We start from the raw sequence: 27,268 nt of genomic DNA, 5'->3' as shown, positions 1-27,268 counted from the left end.
ATGCCTTACATTCTTCCTTGCATAATTGACTGGGTGCATTCAGTTCACCTTTCTGCTGAAGAAGGGCAAGAGGTATCAGGCTGGTACCTGAAGACACATTTTTAGATCCATTTTATGGATTATATTTTATAATTTTTTTTTCTTCCACTGGGTTTTGCATTGCTTAACAGGAGCTAGGAGCAGAGAAAGCTGTTTGGTCTCCATTAATCTTCAAGTGCCCACAGACTGCTTCAAATTTCTCTCCCCCATGAAAAAATTTTCAGCAGCATCCCAAGCTGAGGATTACATTGGACACCAAGCAGAGGTGCTGGGGTCACACCAATGTGGCACAGAGTGTTGGCTAGCAACCACTCCCATGGCTCAAGCTGTGTGCACATATTTTGTGTGGGAGAGTGCTGGTCCCTGCACAGCAAGAGCAGTAAATCTGCTGTCAGAAGGCCTGCACATATGTAATGAGAGCAGATTATTTCTGTTTCCCATTATTTTGCAGCCTTGAGACAGTGGACAGATTATACAGCATAGAGGGTATATGTTTATCAGTCCTTTCCTGCCTGTTTCATCACCACCCCACTCCCCAGTGACCCCATTTTCAGAGGGATAAAGCGAGCAACCCAACCTCATTTCTCAAATCTGTTGCAAAGTCTGATTAGAGGAGTGGAGGAGCTCTGGCACAAGGTGCTTGTGCAGCCTTCTGGGCCCGGGCTCTGCAGTCCTCCCATCCATTCCTGCCCTGCAGGTCCTGTCTGCCTGTGCTCGTGCACTGTCCCTCCTGGGGAGCTGGTCAGTAAGTCAGAGTCCTGTGTGAGCAGTTTTTCTCTCCGCAGGTGTGCCAAGGAGGTAGGTGCAGCACAGCATGGGATGGGTGCTGCTCCAGCACTGGTTGCTCTGGAGTGCCATGGTTCTTGTGTCCGGGGAAAGCTGCATCTCCCTGGTTGGGATGGCAGTAGGAGATAGTGTTTAGGATGAGTGAGTTATACATAGTGGAGTCTTGATACCCAGTGGAAAAAATTCCATGGTGGCCTGTGCTACTCCTGTGCTTGGCAGGGTGCTGATGGGAAGTAATTTTGCTCTACCTGCATGATGATGATCAGACTGTAGAAGCATCTGTGATTTAGATGTCCTGATTCTGGCTGAGTCCTGGAACTGTGGACCTAGATTAGCATTGAACAACAGCATCAAAGTTTTGGGGAGATGTGTGACCAAAACCACAATGAGCAAGACTGAGTGTGTGGGCATTAGGAAACTAAATTGTTGTTTTGCTTCAGCTTGAACAAGCAGAGGATTTCATGAGGGCAGGAGTGTCAGGTGCTGTGAGGCAGGGGTGGGTGGGATGGAGTGGCTCGGGTCTGCATTGGCTGGTGCTGCACTGTCTCTTCTCTGGGCAGAACATCGTGTCCAAGAACGCGATGCAGTACCGTGGCAATGCCCAGCACGATGCTCAGGAGTTCCTGCTTTGGCTGCTCGACAGAGTCCACGAGGATTTGAACAACGTGGTGAATTCCGGTGGCATGCCTCCACTCAAGGTGAGGGATTCTGCTGGGGGACAGTGTGGGAGTCTAGCTTTGCACACAGGCTTTCCTTTTACAGTAGTTTTCCCCATTGGCTTATCAACTTCAGTAGTTCAGGTGGAACAAAAGCGTGGGTTAAAATAATGTTTGTTTCTGCCCTGGAAATGTAACCAGCTGTTCCAATAATCCCTAGCAAGTGCTCCCTGAGGCAGTTGTGTTTGAGTGGCTCTGCAATAGCCAGGAGGTGTTACCAGCCCCGTGCCCTTCCCTGCCCACCTCACCTTCCTGCATGCCCACCCCTGGGAGCATAGTGTGCTTGGCAGTTAAAAATGCTTGTGGCATTTTTCCAGTGATTTTGGCTAAGCAAGGTAAAATTTGACTGGGGTTCTGGAGCCACCTGCTTTGTGCACTCCCCACACCTGGTGTGCCTCAAGGTTTGTTCCTCTCTTTTAGCCGCCACTGGAGGATGATGTGCTGCTTGAGGGCCCAGCCTTTCCCATCAGTAGCACTTTTGTGCAGGAACTCTTTCAAGCCCAGTACAGGTATGGTATTTTATAAATTTGTTGAATGTATGGCTGACCCCAGTATAATTCTAAAATGACACTAGCCCCCAGTACAGTTGGGACTGGTATCACTGTTAACAACTGTTTCTGAATTCCTGCTGAACTAAGACCTTGCTCTAGAGAAAAGAGAGAATTTCACTGTTTCAAAATTGGTATATTCTGTGTAAATCTGCAGTATGTACCACTACACCTGCTCCTGTGCATCCTGAGAGTGAGTCAGCTTCACGAGCAAAGGCTCAGGAAAGCCTAGTGCTGTGGGGCTCGCCCTGACTGTCAGAGGGAAAGCCCATGGCAGGATCTAGAGGTGCCTGGGAGTTAGGGATCCCCAGTGTGTGCAGAGTGCTTGTCATCTGGCACTTGGGAATTCTGAGCTGAAGTTATCATTGTCCCTTCAGGGTTTTCCCTTGAGTTTTCCTTCTTTCTGGGAAGAGGGCTTTCTAATTTCAGAGCTACTGGATGAGAACAGCTGAATCACCTGTATTCCTTGATGGCATGTGCCTGTACTGCTGTAAGAATTAAAATTGCTGGGCTTCCTCCCCAGTATTTGCCAGCTTTTCCTTTGCAAAGGCGAAACCTTAAGCCTGGTCTAAGACACAAAGCCATTGTAAGGTGCAGGTTGATTCTGAATGAGAATGGAATTCTGGAGAATGAGGATGGACTCTGGAGCTTTTCCTGTGTAAGAGCTGTGTGCACCCCAGTGCTGACTGTATCTGTCCCTGTTCTGTAACTTCTCTCCAAAGAAAAAACCCTTCCAGGGATTCCCGTTGGGTCTGCTGTTGGGATTTGATGGTTTGTGCATTCCCAGTGGAGTGAGGTGTAACTGTGCCCTGTTGTCCATGTTGCTCCCAGGTCCTCCCTGACGTGCCCTCATTGCCAGAAGCAGAGCAACACCTTTGACCCCTTCCTGTGCATCTCGCTGCCGATCCCTCTGCCGCACACTCGGTACGGAGCTGTCCTGGGCGCAACGTTGGCTCTTTCCTTTCCTGTGCATCTCGTGTTCCTCAGTTTGCTACAGCAGGAAGGCAATACCAGCAAAATCTCTGAAAAGTCATTAAAAAAGATAGATAGGATCATAGTAGATTTAATGTTTTGGTTTGCAGGTAAAATGGAAAATTGGGGCTTTTACTTGAAAGGTCTATCCTTCCTGTAGAATTAGTTTTGGGAGAAAAAAAATCTTCACTTCACATAACCAAAATATTTGCTTTTCACTTGATTCATAGCATTTTAAAATTAAAAAAGGGAAAAGGATGAAGCACACATTGTTTTTTGAGCACAGCCTCACTGATCACTCCAATTTCAAAAATTGAAGTTAAAAATCTTTCCTGCAAAATGTTTTGCTTTTTTGAAAGACAGCTGATGCAAATACAGAAAAAACTTCAGGGGAGGAAAAAATCCAGATAAAACATTCAAAGTGAAGATAGAGGTTCATAGCAAAACTACCTAAGGTATAAACAAACCCCTTCACCTGGCGTTTGCATCCAGAAGATTTGTGTAGGTTCCAGAAGCAATGGAACAGTGTGATGATAGGGCAGATTAAACATTGCTGTCACATTTGCTGTGGAAATCCCTGCTTCACCACTGGGTGGAGGCTGAGTGGGCTGTGCAGGGAAGGTGTCCCTTCCCTCTTCTCTCCCAGCAGTGCTGCTGGCTGCTCTTGGAGGCAGGCTTGAGGGCTGAGAGGCAGCCTGTTCCCAGTAGCAGCTCTCCCAAGTCCTTCAAGGTGCTGTCTTATACTGACTGTCCCAAGCTGGATCCCTGCTGGGAAACTGGTTGCCTTCTCATAGACAGTTTTGGTTTTAACTTTGTGGGACTTTTTTGAGTTGTTCTGCTGGTGGGAGTAAGTAACACCAGGCCATATAGTAGGAAAGGAGTGTGTGAATCAAGCACCCTTGTCTGGCTGCAGCTGAGTGCAGCTCCAGTGTGAGGTGGAGCTGCACAGCCAGGAGGGCCCTGTCCCTGGTGGGCAGCCTGGATGTGCCCAGGGTGGACTGAGGCTGCTCAGGCAGTGCCCAGGGCAGGCTGAGGCTGCTCAGGCAGTGCCCAGAGCTGCTCAGCCCAGCCTGGCAGTGCCCCCATGCTCTCCACAGGCCACTCTACATCACCGTGGTGTACCAGGGCAAGTGCTCCCACTGCATGCGCATCGGGGTGGCCGTGCCCATCTCCGGAACGGTGGCCAGGCTGCGGGAGGCTGTCTCCTCAGAAACCAAGATACCCACGGAGCAGGTAATGGGTGGGGCTGCCCACCTGTGTGGGCACCTCCCACCCTGCAGTGGGAGGAGAGGGGAGGCTTTTGTCCCTGGTGGGATATATAGGAATCGAAATTGGCTGCCCATGGTTGAACAGGGAAACAAGGTAGTGGTGGAAATCTGGATCATGCTTTTCCCTGTGTATGGGCTGTTTGAATCCTAGTGATGTTGGAATAGCCCTCAGTGCAGTGTGCAGACCTGCCTGATCCCATGGTGATCTCTGCATGCTGGCAGTGAGGCAACCACCGGGCACCTACAGCGAATTTCTCTGTAGGAAGAGCTTCAGGAAAGCTATTGAATTCCACCAAAACCTCTCCATATGTTGCTTTTATGCCAGCTTCTCCCAGTTTATGGCTATCCTTTTCCCCATTCCTTGCTCCTGGCTGATGACAGGATGTCTTGACAAGTGCCATCCCTTAGCAGGAAAACCCCAGCTGAGAGATGAGGGACTGAGCTGAAAGCAGGGGTGGTTTGATGGTTCTGGTTTGCCTGCCTGTAGATCGTGCTGACAGAGATGTACTATGATGGGTTCCATCGCTCCTTCTGCGACACTGATGACTTGGACACCATCCACGAGAGTGACTGCATTTTTGCCTTTGAGACCCCAGAGATCTTCAGGCCTGAGGGCATCCTCAGTCAGAGAGGTGAGTCAATAACTCTTAATGCCCACCTCGGGTGACTAGTGAGGGAGGTTTGTGTGGGAAAAGAATGAGTGCCACAAGCTGTTGATGTTCTGGTGTATTGATTTCAGCTCTGACTTTGTCCAGGCTCATTCCAGAAGATTTAATAGTGTTGTCAGCTGGGAGGTTATCAGGCAGTGTTGTACACTCCTTTCTGCCTCTTCTCAGGGCTGATGCTGCAGACCAGGCTGGCTTAATGTGAAATCTCTTGTCAGGCTTAATTTAAAGGCCTGCTAGGGGCCAGATGAAGCCACTGAAATTGTGTTACTTAAAATCAGATTGCTAGTGATGAATAAACAGTCTCAGGAATGAACGAACACTTTCTCTTTCCAAGCTCAAATTCCTCAGCCTCTGCATGTCCCCTCAGTGAAAGGTAATCATGGTATCCTGGGCAGATGGAGTGTAATCAAAGGCAAATTTTATTATTGGAAGTAGCAAGTTGTGTTCTTGGCACTTTAGTTTTTCTTGCGGGCAGTAAAAGCTGAGAGTGCTTGTACAACCTGCTGTGAAAAATCAGATGGGGAGCACTTGCATATAATGTCCTTCTCTAAAGAAACAGTCACTGTGAAAGGTAGTTGCTCTTTGAAGCCTTTGTCCAGGTGATGAAAATGCTCTGATTCCATACTGACCTGCTCCTCTGTAGCCCAAGGAGGGCTTCTTGAAGGGGGCATCAGGGCACTAAAGGCAGATGACATAATGAAATGTTTCCTTTCTCCTAATTTTTCAGGAATACATGTGAACAATAACCTGAATAACTTGAAATGTGGCACTGAGCACTCCCGAACAATAGCTTACTCTCAAGGAACAGTGAAGTCTGGAAAACTGGAGCAGTCCTGTCCTAAACTAGCAGCAAATGACAAGATTGTCTTGCTGGTGTGTAACAGAGCGTGCACTGGACAGCAGAGCAAAAGGTGACTGGCAGCAGCGTGGTTGGAGTTACTCTTCTGGCTGCTTCCTAAACTGACCTGCATCTTACTTTCCTGCAGTACAGGCTCCAGGTGAAGGAGCAGCAGCTTGCATCCCTAGCTCACATCAGGTGCTAAAGTACATGTTGATGAAAAAGCATTAATGGGTGCAGCAAAATATTTCTAATTTTGGTGAACTTCAAGTATTGCATTACTGTAAAGAAACAAATGCAGCTCAGTTGAGAGGATACACCACCTTTGTCTGGTTTGAGAGCAGCATGTTTGACCAGGCCCTGTTGTGGGTGGTAATTTTTAATTGGAGTGAAAATGGGAGGAGGGTGAGAAGTGAGAAACAACAATTCCAAAGGCATTTGTATATCAGCTGGAGCCTGAGAACTGCCTCAGCCTCTGATGCTTCACAAAATTTCACATAAAGTTCTCTCATATAGTTTAGGGTTCTGATTGCTGAACAGGATAATCTTAATTGTTCCACAAATGCTTCTCCTTCCCATAGGTTTGGCTTGCCCTTTGTGTTGCACTTGGAAAAAACAATTGCTTGGGATATTCTGCAGAAGGAAATACTGGAGAAGATGCAGTATTTCCTGCGGCCTGCAGCCTGCTTGCAGGTGAGGCAAATGTGAGCTGTTGGATGCACAGGTTCCATTGCTGTACCTCAGCCCTCTGTCAGCTCATTAGCACAGGCATATTTGAGACCTCCTGCGTTTGCTGTGTCGTGTCAAATGTGTTCTAGGGTAAAGCCTGACCTCACTGCCCAGCTGGTGGGCAGGTGGGCAGGTTGGGTTGGAGCCGCTGAGGTGGTCTCTGTTCTCTCTTTTGCAGGTTTGCCCATTCAGCTTGCGAGTGGTCAGTGTTGTGGGCATAACATACTTGCTACCTCAGGAGGAGCGACCCCTCTGCCACCCAACTGTGGAAAGGTGAGCTGGCCCTTGGGTGCCGGGTGCTTTCCAGAGTGGAGAGAGCTGTGTTAGCTGGGAGCTCGGCGTTTGCCATGCAGAAATGAACGGATGTGTGGAATGCTCTGCAGAGGCCTGAGGAGCAGGGAAATGAGGGAGCATCCTTAGGAAGCTGTGTGAGAATACCTCAGTTGTGTGTCATGCCATCTGGAGTCTGTCCGCCCTGGAAATGGAGAACAGAATGAAAATATTACTCTCACTATTTAAATTTTTTTCTTGTGCCTGTTATTCTTTGAAATGTTGGTAAATGCCTGTTCTGTAGCAAGTGTATGTTGCCTGACAGAACTCACATACTTGGGTGAAAGCATTTACCAGCTTTGCCAAGTGTTTTGCTGCATGAATTCCTTTTGCTCCTTTGCAAACCTCAGCTGGGGAGTGAAGGAAGGGTGAAGAGCTTGTGGAGTGAAATTACATGCATGTAGATGATGTAGACTTTGGATTGAAAGATGGTCTGACTTATTTCTGCTCCTCCCTGCAGGGCATTGAAGTCATGCGGACAGGGGGGAACTGCTCATGTGAAGTTAGTGGTAGAATGGGACAAAGAAACTAAAGATTAGTAAGTATGGAGCAAAAACTTTAAACTGTGTTCACCTCACAATTGCTGCTTGCAGCTTGCTTGTGTGAACTGTGCATCCTTCAGCAAACATGAGACCACTCAAAGTCCACGTGTGCCCAGCCCCTGTCTGCAGGGACAGCCTGGGGAGCAAGGGGATGTGCTGGTAAATGTGGTGTCTCCCTGATGCAGCTTGTTTGTGAATACAGAAGAGGAATATATTCCAGACTCTGAAAGCGTCCGCCAGCAGAGAGAGCTTCATCATCAACCTCAGATCTGCACTTTATCTCAGTGTTTCCAACTGTACACCAAAGAGGAACAGGTAGATACAGACTGTGTACTCTGGCTTGTTCACATGCTGCAGGAACTCCCTCACTCCAGGCAGCTCTTTTCTGCTTGTGCTTCAATCTTCATTGATTCCTTGTGACAGGAGAATAGATTTGTAACACAAGATTAGTTATCTGTGCTGTTAGCAGAGCTCCTCTGCAGTGAGAAGGTTGTGGGAGGTCCTGCTGTTGGGTTCTTTGCTGCCCAAATGTTGATACAAGAACTTAGTTCTCTCTTTGGTAATTTCCTTCTGTGAAATATTGTAAATATTATAAAGGGTTAGGAAAATGTGGCTTCATGGGAGTGTTCTGGAGTAATTGTGTGCTCCCAGGCTTGAGCAGGGCTGGTGGGCCCTGGCAGGCACTACTGAGTGGGACCTCTCAAACAGCAGCACAGTTCTGCAGGACGTGGCTGCTCCCCTGCTCCGGCTCTGCTCGCTGTGTGAGGCTGAAGAGACAGGAGTGATGGTGTGCCCCAGGCAGGTAGAGAGGGCTCTCACCTGGCCCTTGCCTGGCACATGGAAGCCATCTGAATTCCTTCGGTAGTCTCTAATCTGCTGTACAAAGGGCTCGTCTGGAGGTAGTCTTTGGACCCAGGACTGAGCTGTAATAATTTGGGAGCCTCTCTCTTTCACAGGTGGGGGAGGAGTTGTTTGACAGCTTAAATCTCTGTGGCTGCTGAGTTCTCTAAGTATTGGACTGTGGAGGGAGGCTTGGGGGCAGGGAGAGTCTTCAGTATGTAACTCTGTGCTGTTGGGACTACAGAGGAAGAAGAGGGTTCCCAGAGGGCAGTGAAGTGTCAGAGGAACATCCAAAGTACACCTTTCTTCTTTCTGTTCTGATTTTTTTTCTGCTTTTTTATCCCTGCTTTTTTTTTTTCTACTGCTGATTTTCTTGTGAGAATACTTTTCAGGCTGCCAAGCCTGCCTGGTTTTTGCCTTGGTTTTTCCTTTTCTTTCTTCTCCACTTCCAAGGCATTGGCGTTTATAAGGTGCAAAAAGGGCCTCTGCACAGCAGCACTGGCTGAATTCTGCCTTGCAGCAGGAAGTGCCTCCTGAATGAGGCATACGTATCTACTTGTCACTTTGAAAAGCATCACTGGGAACCCTGCATCTCCAGTGAGCTTTATAAATGCTGGAGGGAGATGAGGCAGAGGGGTCAGTGTCTGCACTGTGCTTGGAACAGCAGAGGAACAGTGGTGTGGTGCAAGCTGCTTTGGAATTTGAAAACCAATACGCCCTCCTGCCTATTCCTTGTAGCTTGCCCCAGATGATGCATGGCGATGCCCACACTGTAAGCAGCTGCAGCAGGGTAGCATCACACTGAGCCTCTGGACCTTACCTGATGTTCTCATCATACATCTCAAAAGGTTTAGGCAGGTAAGGATGCCTGTAGTGTTGCTGGAGGACTGCTGAGTGCTGTGAGTAGACTCCCCTCCTTGGAAGCAGCCATTCTGCCCTGAGTGTTCCTCACCTGGGGTTTTCCCAGGCATGGTGGCCTTGGCCTCTGCAGCTCATGCTCTTCTCTGTACACAGGAAGGAGACCGAAGGATGAAACTTCAGAACATGGTTAAATTTCCCTTGAGTGGCTTAGATATGACTCCTCACGTTGTGAAACGCAGCCAGAGCAGCTGGAGCTTGCCATCGCACTGGTCACCTTGGAGGAAACCTTACGGCCTCGGCAGAGATCCTGAGGACTACATCTATGACCTGTATGCTGTCTGCAACCACCATGGCACCATGCAAGGTGGACATTATACAGGCAAGTGTCCTGCTGTGCTGTCTGTGGTGGGGCCTTTCAGGGAGAAGCTGGTCCTGTTTCTGTATGGAGTCACAAAGGGAGTCACTGATGGAAGCAGTGTCACAAGTTACGGAAGGTGAAGTGAATAGAGCCACTCCTAATTATCTGTTCTGAGTGGTAATGGTGGACAAAGAAAGTCCTGAAATGTAAGCTGTTTGTGTTCTGGCAGCCTCAGGCTTCCATCTTGCCAGTCAGACTGGAAGATGATGCAAGAATACATCTGTTCCTCTCATAGTCTGAGTCCATCATAGCAGATAACCTTATGTTAAATGTCATACATCAAACCTGAGAGCAGTAGGAGTGAGAGAGTCTTACAGTAATGCATTATTCCTTAGCATATTGCAAGAATTCTGTTGATGGCCAGTGGTACTGCTTCGATGACAGTGAAGTTCAGCAACTTTCTGAGAGTGAAGTCTGCAAGCAGACTGCTTATATCTTGTTCTACCAGCGACGCACAGCGATCCCCTCGTGGTCTGCCAACAGCTCGGTGGCAGGTAAGCCCTGCTGGCATTGTCCAGGGTGGCTCTAAGTTGTTTTTCATGGGTAGTTTGTCCTTCTGAAGAATTTTCCACCCAGCTCTGCTTAAACCCCCACTTTTGTGTCCCGGAACTCAGCAAGGCTTGTCTGAGTCTGTGGCTGTGTGTCAGAGGCCATGGGAATTTTCCAGCTCTTCTCCTAAGGCAGTTTTGGCAGGGAGACAGAGGAGATGGGGAAGCCTCTGTGCCCTCACAGGTGACTGCTCAGAGCTGCCCTTGTCCAGGACATCAAATCGTGACTCGCTCCTTCCCTGTGGCAGCACTCTCAGTCCCAAGGAGGCACCCATAGTGAGTGCATGTGTTGCTGGAATCCAGGGTCAGCTGTGGGCAGGTGCAGGCTTGGTGATCTCCCCCTGGAAAAAAAGATTTTTGTGGTGTTTGAGTGGCAGCTGAAAAGTTGCCAGTGTCTTCGTGCTGGTATTCACAGCATACATGGACCAGTGCAATTCTGTCTCCTTCTTCTGACCATAAATGCTCCGTTAGAGTAAAGCCCCATTCCCGTGGCAGTGTTTGGGTGCTGGGGCCACGAGGATGGGCTCGGGCATGGGCTGGCACACTGCAGCGGTGCTGACCGCTGGGCTGGCACACTGCAGTGGTGCTGACCGCTGGGCTGGCACACTGCAGCGGTGCTGATTGCTGGGCTGGCACACTGCAGCGGTGCTGATTGCTGGGCTGGCACACTGCAGCGGTGCTGATTGCTGGGCTGGCACACTGCAGCGGTGCTGACCGCTGGGCCGGCACACTGCAGCGGTGCTGACCGCTGGGCCGGCACACTGCAGCGGTGCTGACCGCTGGGCCGGCGGGTCTCCGCCTTCACGCTGACGCTGTGGCTCCCTGCAGGCTCCACGAGCTCGTCGCTGTGCGAGCACTGGGTCAGCCGGCTCCCGGGCAGCAAGCAGCCCAGCGTCGCCTCGGCCGCCTCCTCGCGCCGCACCTCGCTGGCCTCGCTCTCGGAGTCCGTGGAGCTGACCGGGGAACGCAGCGAAGATGACGGTGCGTATCGCTGCTGGGACACGCTGGGCCACTTGTCCCTCTGTTGTGAGATCTGTACTAAACCAGCTGCAAAATCTGTGGTTGCAAGGAACGGTTACTCCAGCAGCTGAGAGAGGCAAGAGCGGGCTCGGTGGGAGCACAGGTGGGCTTCTGTCACAGGAGCCTTTCAAAGAAAGCAAATGCCATCAACAAAATCTCTCAGTCAGGAACTTCTTGTGCTTGTGTTCTCTCTGGGTCTCACTGCATCACCTTTGTGGGGTGGCTGACAGTCCTGACAAATTTGGCACAGGTACTAATTGCTTGCTGCTGTGCTTATGGATGGTCCCAGGGAGGGAGGGAGATGCAAATTCACTCATATATGCAAGTTACTGTTCAGTTCCTGGCTTTGCCTGGTTCCTCCACACATTGTCTTGTAACTTCTGAGAACACAGAGCTTCATGGGTCAGTCAGAGCATTTGGAAGTTGGTGTGGAGATGTCCCTGCAGCAGTGCTGTGACAGCTGTCAGGTCTGGCCATGGAAGTCACACTGCTAAAATACTTACATTTTGTGTTTCTAAATACAGTTACATCACTTGATCTAGAGGTAGGAATCCTACTTTGCCTTTCACAGAATGCTCTAGGAAATATTCTTTAATACAGAATCATAATCCTAGTTGGTGATCTTGCCAGTTTCAAGGACTTTTGAGATGCAAACCTTGTGTTTGATCTGCTTTTCAAGGATGAGAGGAGAATCTGGGTTATCAGTTAGAGGCTTCAGACAGCTACTCCTGGGTGACCCCTAGCAAATAACAGTTGTTGGATTCCTCATTCAGCTTTTGTGCAAGAAGCTGTACCTGCAGCCTACATGGAGAGACACATAGCATGGTGTGGGTGGGTTGCTTGGCTCTCGTGGGGAAATGTGGATGGGTGGGGTAAACCAGCTGCAGCCTTGGCTTTCCCACCAAGACTGTCACTTGCTTTCTCTGCAGGAGGATTTTCAACTCGACCATTTGTAAGGAGCGTCCAACGTCAGAGCTTGTCATCCAGATCCTCTGTCACCAGCCCACTGGCAGTGAGTGAAAATGGTGTCAGGCCCTCGTGGTCACTCTCTGCAAAACTGCAGTTCCGCTCCAACTCCCCATCACGCTTCTCTGGAGATTCCCCAGTACATACCTCTGCTTCCACTCTGGAGAAGATTGGGGAAGCTGCTGATGATAAAGTTTCCACCTCGTGCTTTGGCAGCCTGAGGAATCTCTCTAGCAGCTACTTGGAGCCCTGTGACAGCAGTCGGCGAGAGCACAGGACAGCTCGCAGAGCCCCTCTGGCTGTCATGGAAGGGGCGTTCAGGGAAGAGTCTGTTGTAAGGACATCTAGCTCAGACCTTTCAGATGGGTATGGTAAAAGCTCTGTGCAGCCAGACAGGAATCACCCTGCTCTGGACCCTTTTGATAACAACAATCAAATCGCCTTTGTTGACCAGAGTGATTCTGTGGACAGCTCCCCAGTGAAGGAGGCGAAAGCCCCAGCTGGGACGGGGCTGGCTGTGGAGAAGGCACACGACACCCCTAAGAAGGGTCACAGCTCCAAAGGAGCTTCTGAGCCAGACAAAAGTCTGAGGAAGGGAAGGACAGTCTTAGCTACCCAAGAGACTAAAGTCTCTCGCTCTTCTCCTCCACTGAAGAGTTCCCAGAAAGCTTCTCGGTCTAGAAGTAAGACAGACTCCTCTAGGGTCAGCGGGCGACACGGGTCTCCTGCTCCCACGCAAGCTAGGAAGGACCACAGCACAAAGCCCCTGGAGGCATCTGTCCCTTCAGCTGCACAGAAGCAGAAGTCAGGTTCTTCTCCATCCTCCACGGCTGCCAAGAAAACCCCATCAGGCCCATTGACTAAGGGCTCTTCCTCTGGGAAGAGCCGGACTTCCGAGCGCAGCCTCAGCAGGGAGGGCTCCAAGGTCAGTCTGGGCTCGGACAAGACGAGCGTTACCAGCAGCTCCAGGACGAGCTCCCCGCGGATCAGCCACTCCCGGAGCGACAGCAGGCCGGTGGACAGCAGGCACGTGCGCAGCTCCTCCATGGCCAACCTGCGCTCCCCAAACGCTGCGGCGCGGGCCGGCTTGAAGAGGGACAGCAAGTCGGAAGAGAAGGGTCTGTCTTTCTTTAAATCAGCCTTAAGGCAGAAGGAGACGCGGAGGTCGGCAGACCTGGGGAAGACAACAATGCTTTCAAAAAAGACAGGGAGTGTTAGTTCCAAGTCAGGCAGTAAAAATGTGCTGGAGGACAAACCAGAGAAAGGTGGTGCCCCACCAGCCTCTCAAACCAATGCCAACATTACTACAAAAGAAAAACTTGTCTCAAAAGATGCCACATCTAACAAACATTCTCTGCTATCCAGTCGCAAGTCCAAGTCTTCCCAGCTAGATCCCGGAGTCCAGTCTCCTCCTTCCAGTGGCAAGCAGTCTGCTGACAAGCCGCTGAAAAAATTACCTTCCAGCATGCAGGTGTCTGTACGGCCTTCTCTGGAACCTCAGTGAAATGCTGCAATCCAGGTGTCTTTTCTTCTGCTGAGAAGCTAATTTATTCTGAGCTCTTGTTTTTTGTTCATGTGCCTAATGTATGTTTTGAGGAGAAGTTAACTGCAAGTTGTTAAAGCGCCTTTGATTCTGCCATCAAACCAAATAGCCACAGGCAGCCAGCACTGGTGCAAGTAGCCTAGCTGGAGTCGTTGTTGAACACGAATGCAGCTGTCCCATAGCACTTGTACAGGAGTCTCTGTTGAAAGTGCAACAACTTTCTTCAGATTTGAGGGTTGGGACCTGACCCCCAGTTGTACTGACACTGGTGTGCTTTGTTGAGCTGTGAACTGATATTCCTTTGGTCTTGTTCTGAGTGGGCTGTGTCCACACTGGTGTATGGCCTTGTTCTGAGCTGTGGAGGATGCGAAGGAAACTGGAGAGACTGTCGCTTCTTTCTGCTCTCAACTCTCTGTCCCTGCTCCCCTCCATTTCCAAGCTTTCTAAAGGGCAATATTTCAACACTAATGTTGTTTCTCAGGTATATACTCAGCCAGTATAGGAGGGACTAGCATTAGTGACGGACAGAAAGGTACCTGTGTGTCTCTGTGCACGTCTGTGTAATAGATTTCATTTTTGCATTCCAACAGCAGGAAGTTTGAAATGTAACCTGCGTTTTTTGTTGCTGTGTCTGTGAAGAGTTTTGCTTTGTCCATACCTAAGGCAACCTCTAGCCTGTCCTGTTTCACTACTTTCTTCTGAAATGCTCTACTAAACAACAGAAGAAATCCCTGGGCAGCAGCTGCTGGCCAGCTTGTCCTGTGGAAGCAGTGCCATGGGAAAGTTATGTCCACAAACCTGGATGGCCATGATGCTGTCAGGATGCCCCTTTCAAACTCCTGGGAAGCATTTCCCAATGTGCTCCGACCCTTATCGCAGTGGTGTAATTAAGCCTCCATTATCTCTAGGGGTGATGTTTAGATCAAGTGTCATCCTGCCTTCTCTGAGCATGCTTTGACAGGCCCCTTTGTGTGGGTTGGAGGGGCAGTTTTTCTGTTTGAGAGTGCTGTACATTCTTCCCTCTGGCATGCTCGTCCCCTCCCCATGGGTCTGGCTGCCACATGTCCCTCAGTGGAAGGTTCCCCTTCTTGTTTGGAGGACAGCCTCCATTAGGGTCAAAACACTACATCTACTGATGTCTTCGTTTACATGCCCTTCTTACAGGGGACATTCCTCAAGTTCTGTAAGGTTCCTCTTAAGGTGGATTTCTTAAGTCCTTTTACATATATGTGGTGTAATCCTTTTTTTAAATTCAATGAGATTTTATCGATGTGCTGCATATTCTTTATGTGCACAGCCTGTCATGTAGATTGTGACAAACTGGGCAATGTGCTGGCACGCTCTTTGCTGAGTGAAGTCTGTGCCTGTCCAGTGCAGGGCTTTTCTGGGCATGGCTTGGGGCCAGGCACATGTGTGCTCTGTCCCATCAATAGCAAACTGGCCTCTGCCACCTCCCTTGCTGAGGGCCTGTTTGCCCTGCAGGCAGCCTTGTCCCCAGGGCACCTTGCTGCTCTATGATCAGTTTTCTGCTCACCACACACCTGCAGCAGGCTTGGGAGGGAAGGGCTGGGGGTAGCTGGCTCCTCGTGTGTGTGGGGCTGAGCTGGGAGTGCCATCGAGCTGGGTCAGTGTGTGGGGATGAGCCCACCTGCCATAGAACCCTTGCAGTGTCCTGGTGATGTCCTGCTGCATCCCCGTGACGTGCTCCAGCAGTGCCCACAGCCTGCAGGTGTAGTGCCCTGAGTGTGCAACCCAAACATGTCCCCTCAGTGCATTCCTTCGCCCAAGCATTGTTTCAGTCTCATTTATTGCAGCAAGAAGAAGCAAAGATTGCAGTGCTTGCTTCTGAAATGTATGACTTGGATTATTCTTGGATTATTTTCTGTTATATCCAGCAGAGCAGATAAGACTTGCTTCACATTGCAGTACTGAAATTACTCCCTGAAATGTTGATGTTGAAGTATTTGTTTAAGGTTTTATCTGTATTAAGGTCTTACACTGTCTTGGCTCTTCTCTTGTAACAACTCTTCTAGCAAGAATGTAATTCCGGTGGCTTACACTGACTCGGTTTGGGATTTTTTAATCGACAGAACTACTTTCTGTGCATTTTGCCATGGACATTTGTGAAAGGTTATTTTTATCAAATGACTTTTTTTTTTTCATGTCATCCTTCACAGAAGGAGTTTAAACTGGAAGATGGTGTGTGGGTTTTGAGGTGGTTTTGCTCCTGTGCTACATGCCTGACTGAAGGGAATTTGAAGCCATGTCCAAACCCATGTTTTAGCTGAACACCAGTTCAGTGTTTGTATCTGTAGCAAGACAATGGTCTTTGGAGCTCTCCTTTGGGTAGAAGGGAGATAGAGGTCTTGGTATTCCAGCAGCTGATAAAAGTAACTAAACCGCTGCAATCCCATGAGATGCCAATCTCACTCTTCTGCTGCACATTCTCCATAATTCCTGATGCTGATTGCTGCCAGCTCCAGCACTATCTGCTCTCTTTATGCAGCCAAACTGGATTTCTCTGTCCCTCTGGAGCAGCAGCTCTGTGCACAGGCTCCTTGCTCTGCAGAGGAGAGTGAGTAGGCAGGAGGGGCTGCACTGACAGTACCCCCATCTCTGAGCAGGTGGGGTGCTGCTCCTCTCTGGTGGCTTTTCTGCTCAGGAGGACTTGGCTTGGGATGTCCTCAGGGAAAGTGGTTTGACTTACCAGGGTGCACCAGAGTTCGTGTGGGACATAGGACACACTCCAGGCAGAATGTGGAAGCGTGTGCATGAGCCTGTGGGAGTGGGGTCCCTGCTCCGTGCCTGTGCCAGGGCCCTTGGGAACAGCCACTCTGTCACTCCACATCTCTGCTGTTGGTGTCACACATCTTGTGTGGCACTCAGTGATGGTGTCACACACCACACAGTAGTAAATGAGCTTCCTTGCACAGGCGAGGGTTGAAGGGTGTGGGTGTGGGAAACACCATTCACTGGGAGTGTTAATCAAAGCCTTGTTGCTGTTACAGTCATGACTCCATCAATGAAGTAGGATAAATGTTTCTGAAATGGAATGTAGGTTATTACAGGCCCTACTTGAAGGGATCTGGGGAAGAATCATCAGTCTTCTCTCCTTGCTTTAAAGCAGACTTCTCTCTTGTCCCTTTCCTGTGTAGGAGCTCCTGTCCGTGGTATTGTGTTGTCCAGCTGCCAGGATGTGGCATGGTACCAGGGAACACTCCAGAGAGGGATCTGCCAAGTCCTAGATGCCAACACCACCGTGGCTTTGCATATGGATCCTTCAAGCAGCAATGGCTTGAGGCTGTTCTGGAGCAGCTGCATGTACATGGCCATGTCTTAAAGGTCCTGTTGGCCATCCGAAGCACTCATGGCTGTGGGGGAGGTGGGCTCTGCCATCTCCCAGAGGCTGCTGCTGCCCAGGGACCTCTGCCTCCCCTGAGTGGTGGCATGTAGGGCCTGGAAGTCTCATGGGCATCTGAGTGTGATGGGAACAGCTGCTGCCAGGTCTGTCCTGCCCAACCTGGCGGGGCATGGCGGGGTCTGGCACCTTCCTGCCAAGGTCTTGGAGGCTAAGGTATGCCTCGTGGTGATGGGAAATGCCTGGGAAGGGGGAGGCCCAGCAGAGTCCCTGCTCCCAGACAGGGGAGCTCCAAGGCAAAGCAGGCATTCAGGCAGTGTTTCCAGTCAGCTGCGGGTTGGAGTCACCTGTGCCAGCGTGTGACTTGCATTTCACCCCACGTCCCTAGTCTGCCACTTGCTCCTGCTCCTGGAACTGGCCCTCTGGGTGCAGGAGGGCAGCGCCTTCGTTCCAGTGCTCAATTCCCACAGGAGTCACCTAGAGACTTTTTTTTACCCTTTTTGGGCTGTGTCTTTTGGACAGTGTTTAGTAGTATTCGAGTTATAAGCACATTTTCAATGACGTGTATTGAAGAGGCACCTTTTATTTGTATTAATCACATTTGATAGACAATTTGGTGCCTGCAGTTCTCTGTAACTTGTGTCTCACTTTGGGTGTGTAAATTGTTAACCCTTTCACACTTATCAAATACAAATTAATAAAAACAAGATGCTTAGGATAGAAAGCTAGCAGCTTAATTGCACTTCTCGCACTGCAAGTGCCCTCATCCGCCGTCGCTGCAGGGGTTTTGCTTTCTGAAGCTGAAACTTGAGCATGCCCAACCATTTTCCTCGGTGCGAGGCAGCTTGCATGGCCGTGCCGTCCCCGATGCATGTCCCTACTAACTATGCAAGCCTCTAGCCCAGCCGTGGCCGTGCTTGGAGGCTGAGCTGTGCCTCGAGGTGCAGCTGCTGCTGGCACGCAGGAGCATGTCCCTGGCTCCCTGCTTCCTTTGCACATCTTTGACTCTTTCCTTTGCAGGACTCTGCGTTACTGACCGGGCTGGAGCGTAACGTAAGGTTAGAGGGATTGGAGCAGGGAAATGAGAACAGGCTGGTTTCTATTTTGTGTTGTTTTTATTTTGTTAGCAGGGCAGCCTGCTCGGGCTCTGTGTGTAGCTGTGTGCACTGCGAGGGGCTGTGGGGAGGGGCGGGGGGCGCAGCTGCTGTGAGTGTCCGTGCCAGGGGAGCGGTTCCTGCTGGCCTGCTGCTGCCCACACTGCTCCTGGGGCTGTGCCTGCCCTCCTGGGCAGCCCTGGCTGCCTGTTGTGCTCCAGAGCCCGTGGTACTGGCGCTGGTGCTGGCGCTGGGGCCGTGCCCTGTTGGCCAGCAGGTGCCTGGGGCAGCTGTGTGTGCTGCGTGGCCAGGGCAGCTGGCCTGGGCTTCCTGCAGCTCCCAGGCCTCCTCCTGCTTTGGTACCCTCCCCTTGGTCAGCTGGCGTGGAGAGGGTGTGGAAACAACATTCCAAATAATTTCACTGTTGGGTGTTGTTTGGTTGTGTTTTTTTTTCATTTTAGTTTGGTTTGGATTTTTTAAAATCTTTGTTATATGCCTACTAATCCAAAAGAATTTGGCAGTACCTAATGATACCTGTGGAGGGAACTGAAATTTAGTTTTAATCTGTGGTGAGATGAAAGTCCTACGTGGTTTTCTCAACAAAAGCATCGTAAAGCAGTTACTGTTAAGAGCTTTGTTTTGTAAAAGAAAAGCACCTGAAGGCTTGTACAATGTCTGTGTTAGATCTAAAGGCTTAGGGACTCTATTTTTTAAAAGGTGATAGCACTCAATTTATCTGCAAATAGTGTTTTTTTTAAAGACACAGATTAAAACTAAGTGTAACCACCAGTCCCGGCTCACTGGGCCCTGCAGCCTGGCCGCAGGCTCGTGTGCTGTTTGTGAGTGCAATAACCCCTGGGAGGTGCTGCACTGCCTTGGGTAGGGTAACACCAGGGAATCCCGGCCACCAGTGGCTCTGTTTTGTCCTGTGGCCTTCCAAGTATGAGTTTGTACAGATTTGCTCACCACCTGTGCCTCACCATTGGTTAAAATTGAATTTTAAGTCCTGTTGCAAATGCAATTTCTCTTCTGGACACAATGTCAGATTTTACACTGGAATATCTACAGTTCTCAAACTGCATGTCACATCACTGTACCTGGTACAGGGACGTGGGGTTTTCCCACACCTTTGATATTCTCCTCTGTATTTTAATGTTTTTGACCTGTACAGTAATTGGAAAGCAGGCTGTCTACTTGGGGTTGAACATTGTACCATAAATTTTAAATTATTTGAGGACAACTGCATGAGACTGTGTCAATGCCTTTTATTATTTATTTGTATGTTTTATTATTCGAGGTGTATGCACTTTTAATATGCAGAATTTATATTTTTATGTTACAAATCATTTTCTTTCAGAAAGAAGAGTTTGAATATGAGGAATTGGAATTAAGTGCAAAAAGGGGAATATGTAATAAAATACAATAAATTTATTACTAGGCATCCTGCCTGAGTGAGCGTTTTTCCAGGCTGCAGCCTTCCGCCTTGCCGTGTTCCTGCCCTGCTCCGGGCCCAGGCTGGGGGCACGGCCCTGGGTGCCCCAGGGCTCCTCTGGGGAAACCACCCCAGAGCCAGCTTGGCACAGCCTGCGTGCTGGGGAGGGGAGACACGGGCTCCTCCTTCCCCTGGGCTCTTCCTGATGCTTCTCTCTCCACAGAGTCAGCCCAGGTGCTGCGGGGCTCGGGAGCGGTGAGGGACCTGCACCCGAGCCTGCTGGTGAGTCTGGGGGGAGCCGGGCAGGGGGACGTGATGGGGTTTGGCGGTGCAGGGCTCGCACCTGCTCAGGCAGAGTGGCAGTGTTCCCTGCCCACCCACCCGTGCCTCGTGTCGGGGCTCAGCCCCCCACATGAAGGGGCTCCTTGGTGCCAGAGCAGTCCCCTGGCACCCACAGCAGTGAGGCCAAGCTCCAGGCAGGAAGGACACACGGACCCAGGTCCTCTGGCATTTGGGGCCAGGAGACCCTCAGGCCAAAGGTATTGAGGGCCAGGGTGGCCTCAGGGCCTTCTGCCATCACCAGGCACTGGAGGTTGAAGCTCCTCCAGCTTTGTGCTAATGAAAGCCTGTTTTTCCTTTAGCAGGGTGTGCAGCGGTGGCTCCAGACGCAGAGGACAGCGTGGATGGGCTGCTCCTGCTGCCACCCGCCTCGGCCCAGCCAGGATGAGGATGGAGCAAGGCAGGAGGAGGACAGGCTGCTGCCTCTCCTGGGTGCTGAATTGAAAGCCTCTGTCCTTGGGGCTTGTTTGCAGTGACCCACCCTGGGCTGGGAGAGCTGCTCTGGCTGCCCAGTCTCGAGGCAAACGAGGCACAGAAGGCTTTGGCCATCCAGGGTCTCTGAGAGGAAGGATGGAAGATGATGTGTTCCCCCCGATCCTGCAGCCCTTTCTGCTGTGGACTCGGATCCTCTGCTCCAGTGAGCCCTCGGATCAGTGCATCAGGGGCTGGCTTGGGCTTCACACACCTTTCAACACAATTTTTGATTCTCAAGGGTTCTTTTTCGCTCTCCTTCTCTGTGCATGTTTTTGCAGGAGGGGACTGTTGCACAGCTGAGCAGTGGTGTCAGTGTGTGCCCCATGCCCTTCAGCACTCACCAAAGGGAAGGTTGTCAGTGACTCCCCCCTGTTCCCCAAATCCCTAGATGGGTTGTCCTGGTCTCCCCCCGCCTGGCGGTGGTTGTAGAAATGCTGATGGTGTGTTTGTCAGCAGCTGTGCTACATCACCCCTTGCCCACATGGGTCCCGGGGCCTTGGGGGATGCCTGGCCCCTGCCATGGAGCCTTGGTCTGTGTTCCCATCCATCCTGCTGGGGATGGTGAGCTGGAGCTGAGCCCCCGGGCGCTGCTTGCTGCCCTGGCTGGTCATGCACAGAGTCCCACCCCTACCGTGTACCAGAGGCACTGCTTCACAGCTTGTGTAGAAATGGGGATGGCAGATGTCATATTAAATCATGGGGTTATCATTTATTTATAGGTGATTACATTAAAGAGAGATTAATATAGCCGAAGGCTTCGCAGAATTAGAGTTAATGTACTTGTGTTTATTATATTTGCCAACATTTCTCCAATCCAGCTGGGTTTTTCTGGCCACAGGATTTAACAGAGAGCCCACTGCCGTGCTCCAGCCTGCCTGGGAGCGGGGTGCGAGGTCCGTGCAAAACACCTGAGAGCTTTGATCTGCGAGTGATCGGTGCTCCTGCCTCCCACTTCTGAGGGTCCGTGGCCAGCACCTGGGGCATGGGGCAGGCAGGGCAGGACCCCTTCCTAGCGTGGGCTCGGGAGGGGAGCCCAGGGCTGGGGTTCCCAGATGCCCCTCCCGGGCTGGGATTATGCTGTGTTTAACTGGGATTAGACTACTGCAGAGCTGGGCTCAGGTTTCTGACACCCTGGGGAGGGGGGTGGCCCTGAGGAGCACCGGTGGGGAAGGGCCGGGTGTTCCCTTGGTCCCTGTGTCCCCAGAGCCTGGTCTGTCACCTGTCCCGTGGGCTGTAGGGTGGCTGCTGCCAGCTCAGGGGGCACCAGCAGAGCTCCCCTGCTGCTGGATGAATCCGGGAGCCAAGAACACCCTGTGTGTGGCTGGACATGCCAAACCACACAGCAATGGTCAGTGGTTGTGCCAGTCAGGACTGAGGGTGAATAGAGTGGCTGTGCGACTCCTGCTGCTGCTGCCTGGCGGGACCCCTGCCTGCCTCTGAGGGCCAGAACAAAACCCAAGCTTTGGGAGGCTGTCAATAAATTGTAACACATTAGGCACTGTCACCCTACCCCTGCACTCTTAAATTTTGCTCTAATTGGGGTATTGCTTTTCCTTCCTCAGCACTTTTTCCCCTCGGCCAGGTATCGATCCTGGCTCTGTGGGGATCTGGCTAACTGTTGGCAATTTATGGGAACATAAAACTAGTTCATCGTAGAGCAAAAACCCAGCTTTTAATAAGAAATGGCAGTATCAGCCTCTGGCTGATTCCAAGGTGGATTTACCATTTTACAGTGGGTCCCCAGGTCAGGGGAACGGGCTGTTGGGGAAAAGGGACCATTAGAAGCCCCTTGGACTGGCCTACCTTGTGGGCAGGGGAGGCCTGAGGGGCTTTTGAAGATGTGGGGGTCTCCTTTCTGGCCTCCTGTGCCCCTTCACACAGTGGTTTGAGGGTCTGACTGGGGTCCCCTGGCCCCACAGGTCCTGGGACCGTAATGTGTCCCCTCCTGCCTGGAGCTTGGTCTCCCTGCTGTGGCAGGAGCTGGAGGGCAGCAGGCTGGGCTGGGGCTGCAGTGGCAGGAGGCCACTGGGAGTGGAGGACTCTGGTGCTGGGCACCTCCCCAGCTCTTTGACGGCCTTGCTCAGCTCCCCCAGCCCCCTGGTGATGGATGCCGGTGGCTGTGCGGATCGAGGCTGGTTGTGAATTCCCAGAGCTGTGGGCCTTTATCCCGCTGGGCTGTTCCTGCAGCTCTGGGGGTGTAGGGTCCTTGGGAGCAGGTTCCTGGGATAAGGAGGCACCTGGCACTCCCAGCCCAGCCCCAGCCTCAGCAGGAGCTCCTGAGCATCCCGCTGCTCCCAGCCCGGCCAGCCCCGTGTCCCTGCCTGGCTGTGTCACGTCGTGCTGGGTGTCCCGGTGCTGTAACAGCTGCTCTCCCCGCCATTTGCTGCCGTCTAATTGTGGCTTTATTGAAATGAGTCTAAATTGTCTGGGAACACATTAGCCCGCTGTCTCTGCATGGATGTGAGCACTCCGCAGAACGCTCCCGTTTTTAATCTCGCAGAACGGCTCCCTGGAGAGCGGGTGCATTTCCCAAGAGCCTTGCTGAGTTTCCAGAGCGGGGTCAGATTGCCGTGGCAGTGGAATGCGGGCCGGGGGCTCGCCCCCAGCCCTGTGCTCAGCCTGAATAACGCCGTGGCCGCGGCTGCTGCCCCGAATCCCCTTGCTCCGGTAGCAGGCAGAGTGCGCACATGCAACGCAATTCCTGGAGCCCCCAGGACAGCCTTGAAGCATTTTAACATTTTGCGAATGATTTATTGAGGGTAACGAGCAGATGATAGACTGCATTTCGAGGTGCGGGTTATCTATTAGAGCTCATGCTGAAGGCATCTGCGCTGACAAGCTGCTGCCGAGCGAGGCAAGCGCAGGCGATGTGTTGTGCGGCAGGAGGGGTCAGCGCCTCGTGCCGCAGCCGGGGGCAGCCCGGGGCTCGGACACCGGAGTCCCCGTCCCTGCCCGGGTGCGCCGGGCTGCCCGCGGGCTCCGAGCTCCTGTCCTGCCTGCTGAGGAGGAGCCTGGCGGCGGCTCCCCCCGGGCTGGACGGGCTCCTGGGCTGTGACATCCCCCCGGCAGGTCTCGGGGAGGCGGCGGGCAGGTGCTTCACTGATTTATGAAGTGATTGGTATTGTAGGGCCCGGCGGGCTCCGCAGTCCCCAGGAAGGCTGGCCGCGGGACACGAAGCCCTGTGCACTCCACGGTGCCAGCTTGCACCCTCTTCCCCACCCTCTGCCCGTCCCCGCGTGGCACGGCCCCGCTTGGGCCACAGGGGAGCCTGTGGGCTCAGTGACGGTGACCACTGTCCCCTGGGTGCCCTCGCTCTGCCGGGGGCAGCCGCCGCTGCAGGGAGGGCAGGTGCTGCCCTGTTGCTGTGCTGGCTTCGTTACAGTGAGATTAATGCTGTTATTGGGAGTTTTTATCACCTCAGTGTTTCCTCTCAGCTCCTGAAACCAGCTTCAGCCCGGATTTATTACCTGGCAGATAAATACAAGTGCAGGTTTATTTTGTCTCCTTGTTCATCAGAAAGGAATGAAAATGTAAGCAAAATAGTAAAAATAAAATAGACTCAGTTTTTCTTTAATTGACCTTTGATTTTTAACGTAATACCTTCCCCATGTTCTGCTTCAGCCTTTAATTTCTCTCGGTGAAGTGGCTGTGTTCAATGATTCATTCTGTCCTGAGGCAAAGCACACACTGTAATTGGTTTTTAACTTCCTGGAATGTCAAAGCCAGGATTGAAATTTTACGTATCACACCACCAATTCAATACTGGCTTTAATAATAATGTTGCAGAAAGGAAAGCAGATTTACAGCTGTAGAAAAATGTAATCAAATTTTGAGCCTGAATGCAGTAAGTCCAAATGCTGGTTTTCATTTGGAAACTTGTTGGATAGATGTGACATCACCTGAGTGGTTCCCAGCTCATTTCTGCTTCTCCGTGCCACAGCCGGGGGAGCTTGGAGGGCTGGGACAGGGTGGGGGGCTGCGGGTGCGCTGTGCCCTGGCAGGGGCTGCTGGCTGCCCCGGGGCCCGGGCGCCTCCTCAGTGCCCGGCACGGGCTGCTGCGAAGCGCTCGGCCGGAGCGGCTCGCCACGGCAGCGGCCCGAGGTCCGGCCCGGCTCCGGCCCAGCTCCGGCCCAAGGTCTGGGCGAGATCCGGCCGAAGTCCGGCCCAGGTCCAGCCCGAGGTCCAGCCCGAGGTCCGGCCCAGCTCCGGCCCGGGGCGCCGCTGCCGCCGGGGCTCTGCCGGCCCGGGCCGGGCGCTGCGGGTCTGCCGGGGCCGCTCCGCCGGCCGGGGGGCTGCTGGGGGAAGCGCCCCCAGAGCACTGCAGACACCCAACAAGCAATCGATTTTGGCCAATTAATGTCTGATACAAACTAATAACCCTCCTCTCCCTTTCTTATTACCGAATGACCTCCAGCGATCCATTAGTTTAACAAATGATACGCGGACGTTCAGCATGGCTAATGGCTCTGGATTAACGCCACTGACACCTAATTCATCAGCGTGCCCGCAGCACAGCGCTGCTGTGCCGCACCCTCCATCATACCGCATTCCCTCAGCGCCCGCCGGGCTGTCCCTGCGCCCTGCCGGGAGCCGGGCACGGCGGCCCGGGACTCCGTGAGCCGGGCACGGCGGCCCGGGACTGCCCCGTGATCCGGTCACGGTGGCCCCGGGTCTGCCCCGTGATCCGGTCACGGTGGCCCCGGGTCTGCCCCGTGATCCGGTCACGGTGGCCCCGGGTCTGCCCCGTGATCCGGTCACGGTGGCCCCGGGTCTGCTCCGTGATCCGGTCACGGTGGGCCCCGGGTCTGCTCCGTGATCCGGTCACGGTGGCCCCGGGTCTGCCCCGTGATCCGGTCACGGTGGCCCCGGGTCTCCCCGTGCTGTTCCAGCGCCGCCGGTGCCGGGCCGGCCCCGCGGGGCTCGGTCCCGGTGCCCTTTGGCCGCAGGCTCCGTGCATCGCCCCGCTGCCCGCAGCGCTGCGCCCCTGCTCTCTGCTAGGATGTCCTAAAAAGCTAACTAAGCTGAAATTATTTTCCTTCCTGGGAAAAGCCTTTAAATAATGTATTGCCCTCGCTTGCTGTTACTGAGTGGTTTTTTAAATCCCAGGGAACTTTTCCTTCTCACTTGGGCGTTTCATCCGTTTGTTGTAGTGTGTGAATTACCTCTGGGAGGACCACTGGAAATTCCATCTCAAGGCCGGCGCCCCGTGGCCCCTGAGCTCCCAGCCTGGCCCCTGGAGCGGAGGGCTCTGGAGTGGCCACTCGCAGGGGCTGAGGGGAAAAGCTCGCAGCCCTTTGCAGTGAAAACAGCTGAACAGCCCCCGAGACAGTGGGGAGAAGGCTGAGAAGGGCGCCGCAGTCTCGCTCCCGTCTGGCAGCGCTCCATCACCCCGGCTGAGCCTGGCAGCTCCGGCGGCTGCCGGAGGTCCCCTGGGCTCCTGGGCCGCTCCTCCCAGGAGCTGCCGCCGCTGGCAGCAGGACGGCACCGAGCCCGGCCTCAGCCCGGCTCCCTCCCGCAGGGCTGCTGCTGCAGGGCTGCTGCTGCAGGGCCGGTCCTGCAGAGCTGGTGCTGCAGGGCTGCTGCTGCAGGGCCGGTCCTGCAGAGCTGGTGCTGCAGGGCTGCTGCTGCAGGGCTGCTGCTGCAGGGCCGGTCCTGCAGAGCTGGTGCTGCAGGGCTGCTGCTGCAGGGCTGCTGCTGCAGGGCCGGTCCTGCAGAGCTGGTGCTGCAGGGCTGGTGCTGCAGGGCTGCTGCTGCAGGGCCGGTCCTGCAGAGCTGGTGCTGCAGGGCTGCTGCTGCAGAGCTGCTGCTGCAGAACTAGTGCTGCAGGGATGCTGCTGCAGGGCTGGTGCTGCAGGGCTGCTGCTCTCGGCGGTGCCGGCTGCGCTGGGCGTTGCAGCACCGCGGCCAGCCCCGATTGATTCCCAGGCTTGCTAATGGTCCTTTTCATACAATAAGAGGCTTTTGTGGGGAGAACTTAATCCAGTCCTATCACTGGGTGAAATTTTACTGCCGACTTCTCAGATTTCCAGGATGTGAGCTACTGTAATAGCAGAGGGAGTTTTATCTAATACATTTAATGCTCCAATATTTTTATGGCACAACAGGTCCTAATTGCACTGCTGTGGTACCGGGAGTGTGAGAGGCCATGGGTCTGCTGGGTGTGAGGGACCTGTGCTGGCACATGGTGGCTTGTGGGCACCTTGGCAGTGTGATTGTCACTGTCACCAGTTGCTGTGCTGAGCCCCAGTGTAGCCACCAACACAGATTATTGAGGCGATGAAGAGGCTGATGCTGGAAATGTGCCGGGAACAGGAACTTGGTGCTCCCCAGGGGCATTTCTTGGTCTTTTCTCTCCCCAGCAGAGCTGCTTTGCTGCTGGACAGTTGGGTTAGGGCCAGGGGCAAAGCCTCATGTCAGGTGGGGGTGACAGAGGTGACACCTCTTGGGACAAGGGATGCCAGGGCAGGGTCAGGCCCTGTGTGCTTTGGGATTTGCTCTCGTGCAGGGCAGGCAGGGCAGGCTCGGGGCAGGCAGCACAAGATGACAGCGCGATGAACACGTCCTGTGCTGCAGGACACACTCCCCGTGCCATGCACGTGGCGTGTGCCAGCCCAGACCTCTGCCAGCTGCACTGGGAGCAGCCAGCCCAGCTCTCCTCCCGTGGCCCAGAGCAGAGCTCAGGGCTTGGCTTGTGCAGGGCTGGGGATGTGCTCCTGCCTTCGAACCAATGTGCAGAGGCCTCGTGGACTGTGATGGCCAGGATCAAAGGTTAGGAAATTTCTCTGTGTAACTTATGTAAATGAGGACTAATGAGGTTTTCATGATTACCTTTAATTAGCTTTTTCCCAAGTAGCAGAGGTTTATATGGCGTGAGCCATGACGGGTGGAATACACATATATGTGCACAGCCAAGAACCTTCATTAAAAACGTTTTTTAAT

The 27,268-nt window shown here is 52.7% G+C and overlaps 1 protein-coding gene across 8 annotated transcripts in view; it reads left to right on the top strand.

Annotated features, from left to right (window-relative positions):
- The window catches only part of USP31 (ubiquitin specific peptidase 31), a 30,709-nt gene extending 9,610 nt beyond the window's left edge, over window positions 1–21,099 (top strand). Inside the window, exons 2-18 of one of the 8 annotated variants that reach the window (XR_014958487.1) lie at window positions 1,386–1,523; window positions 1,962–2,050; window positions 2,921–3,013; window positions 4,159–4,294; window positions 4,817–4,961; window positions 5,725–5,908; window positions 6,417–6,528; window positions 6,743–6,837; window positions 7,355–7,432; window positions 7,622–7,751; window positions 9,015–9,134; window positions 9,291–9,516; window positions 9,891–10,049; window positions 10,932–11,084; window positions 12,053–13,608; window positions 19,740–19,798; window positions 20,161–21,099. Coding sequence is in view for 3 of the 8 variants with exons in the window: in XM_085591938.1 (XP_085448064.1) it covers window positions 1,386–1,523; window positions 1,962–2,050; window positions 2,921–3,013; window positions 4,159–4,294; window positions 4,817–4,961; window positions 5,725–5,908; window positions 6,417–6,528; window positions 6,743–6,837; window positions 7,355–7,432; window positions 7,622–7,751; window positions 9,015–9,134; window positions 9,291–9,516; window positions 9,891–10,049; window positions 10,932–11,084; window positions 12,053–13,593 (3,399 nt within the window). In the remaining 5 variants the exon portion in view is untranslated. Of the gene's footprint in view, window positions 1–1,385; window positions 1,524–1,961; window positions 2,051–2,920; window positions 3,014–4,158; window positions 4,295–4,816; window positions 4,962–5,724; window positions 5,909–6,416; window positions 6,529–6,742; window positions 6,838–7,354; window positions 7,433–7,621; window positions 7,752–9,014; window positions 9,135–9,290; window positions 9,517–9,890; window positions 10,050–10,931; window positions 11,085–12,052; window positions 19,526–19,739 lie in introns of those variants that run through there. The other 7 variants (XR_014958486.1, XR_014958485.1, XR_014958484.1 and 4 more) reach the window with 7 other exon arrangements.
- The last annotated feature ends 6,169 nt before the right edge of the window (window positions 21,100–27,268 follow it).

This window comes from Lonchura striata, chromosome 14 (assembly GCF_050655825.1).
Source record: "Lonchura striata isolate lonStrDom1 chromosome 14, ASM5065582v1, whole genome shotgun sequence".
NCBI lineage: Eukaryota > Metazoa > Chordata > Aves > Passeriformes > Estrildidae > Lonchura > Lonchura striata.
This window is presented reverse-complemented; position numbering and strand designations above follow the sequence as displayed.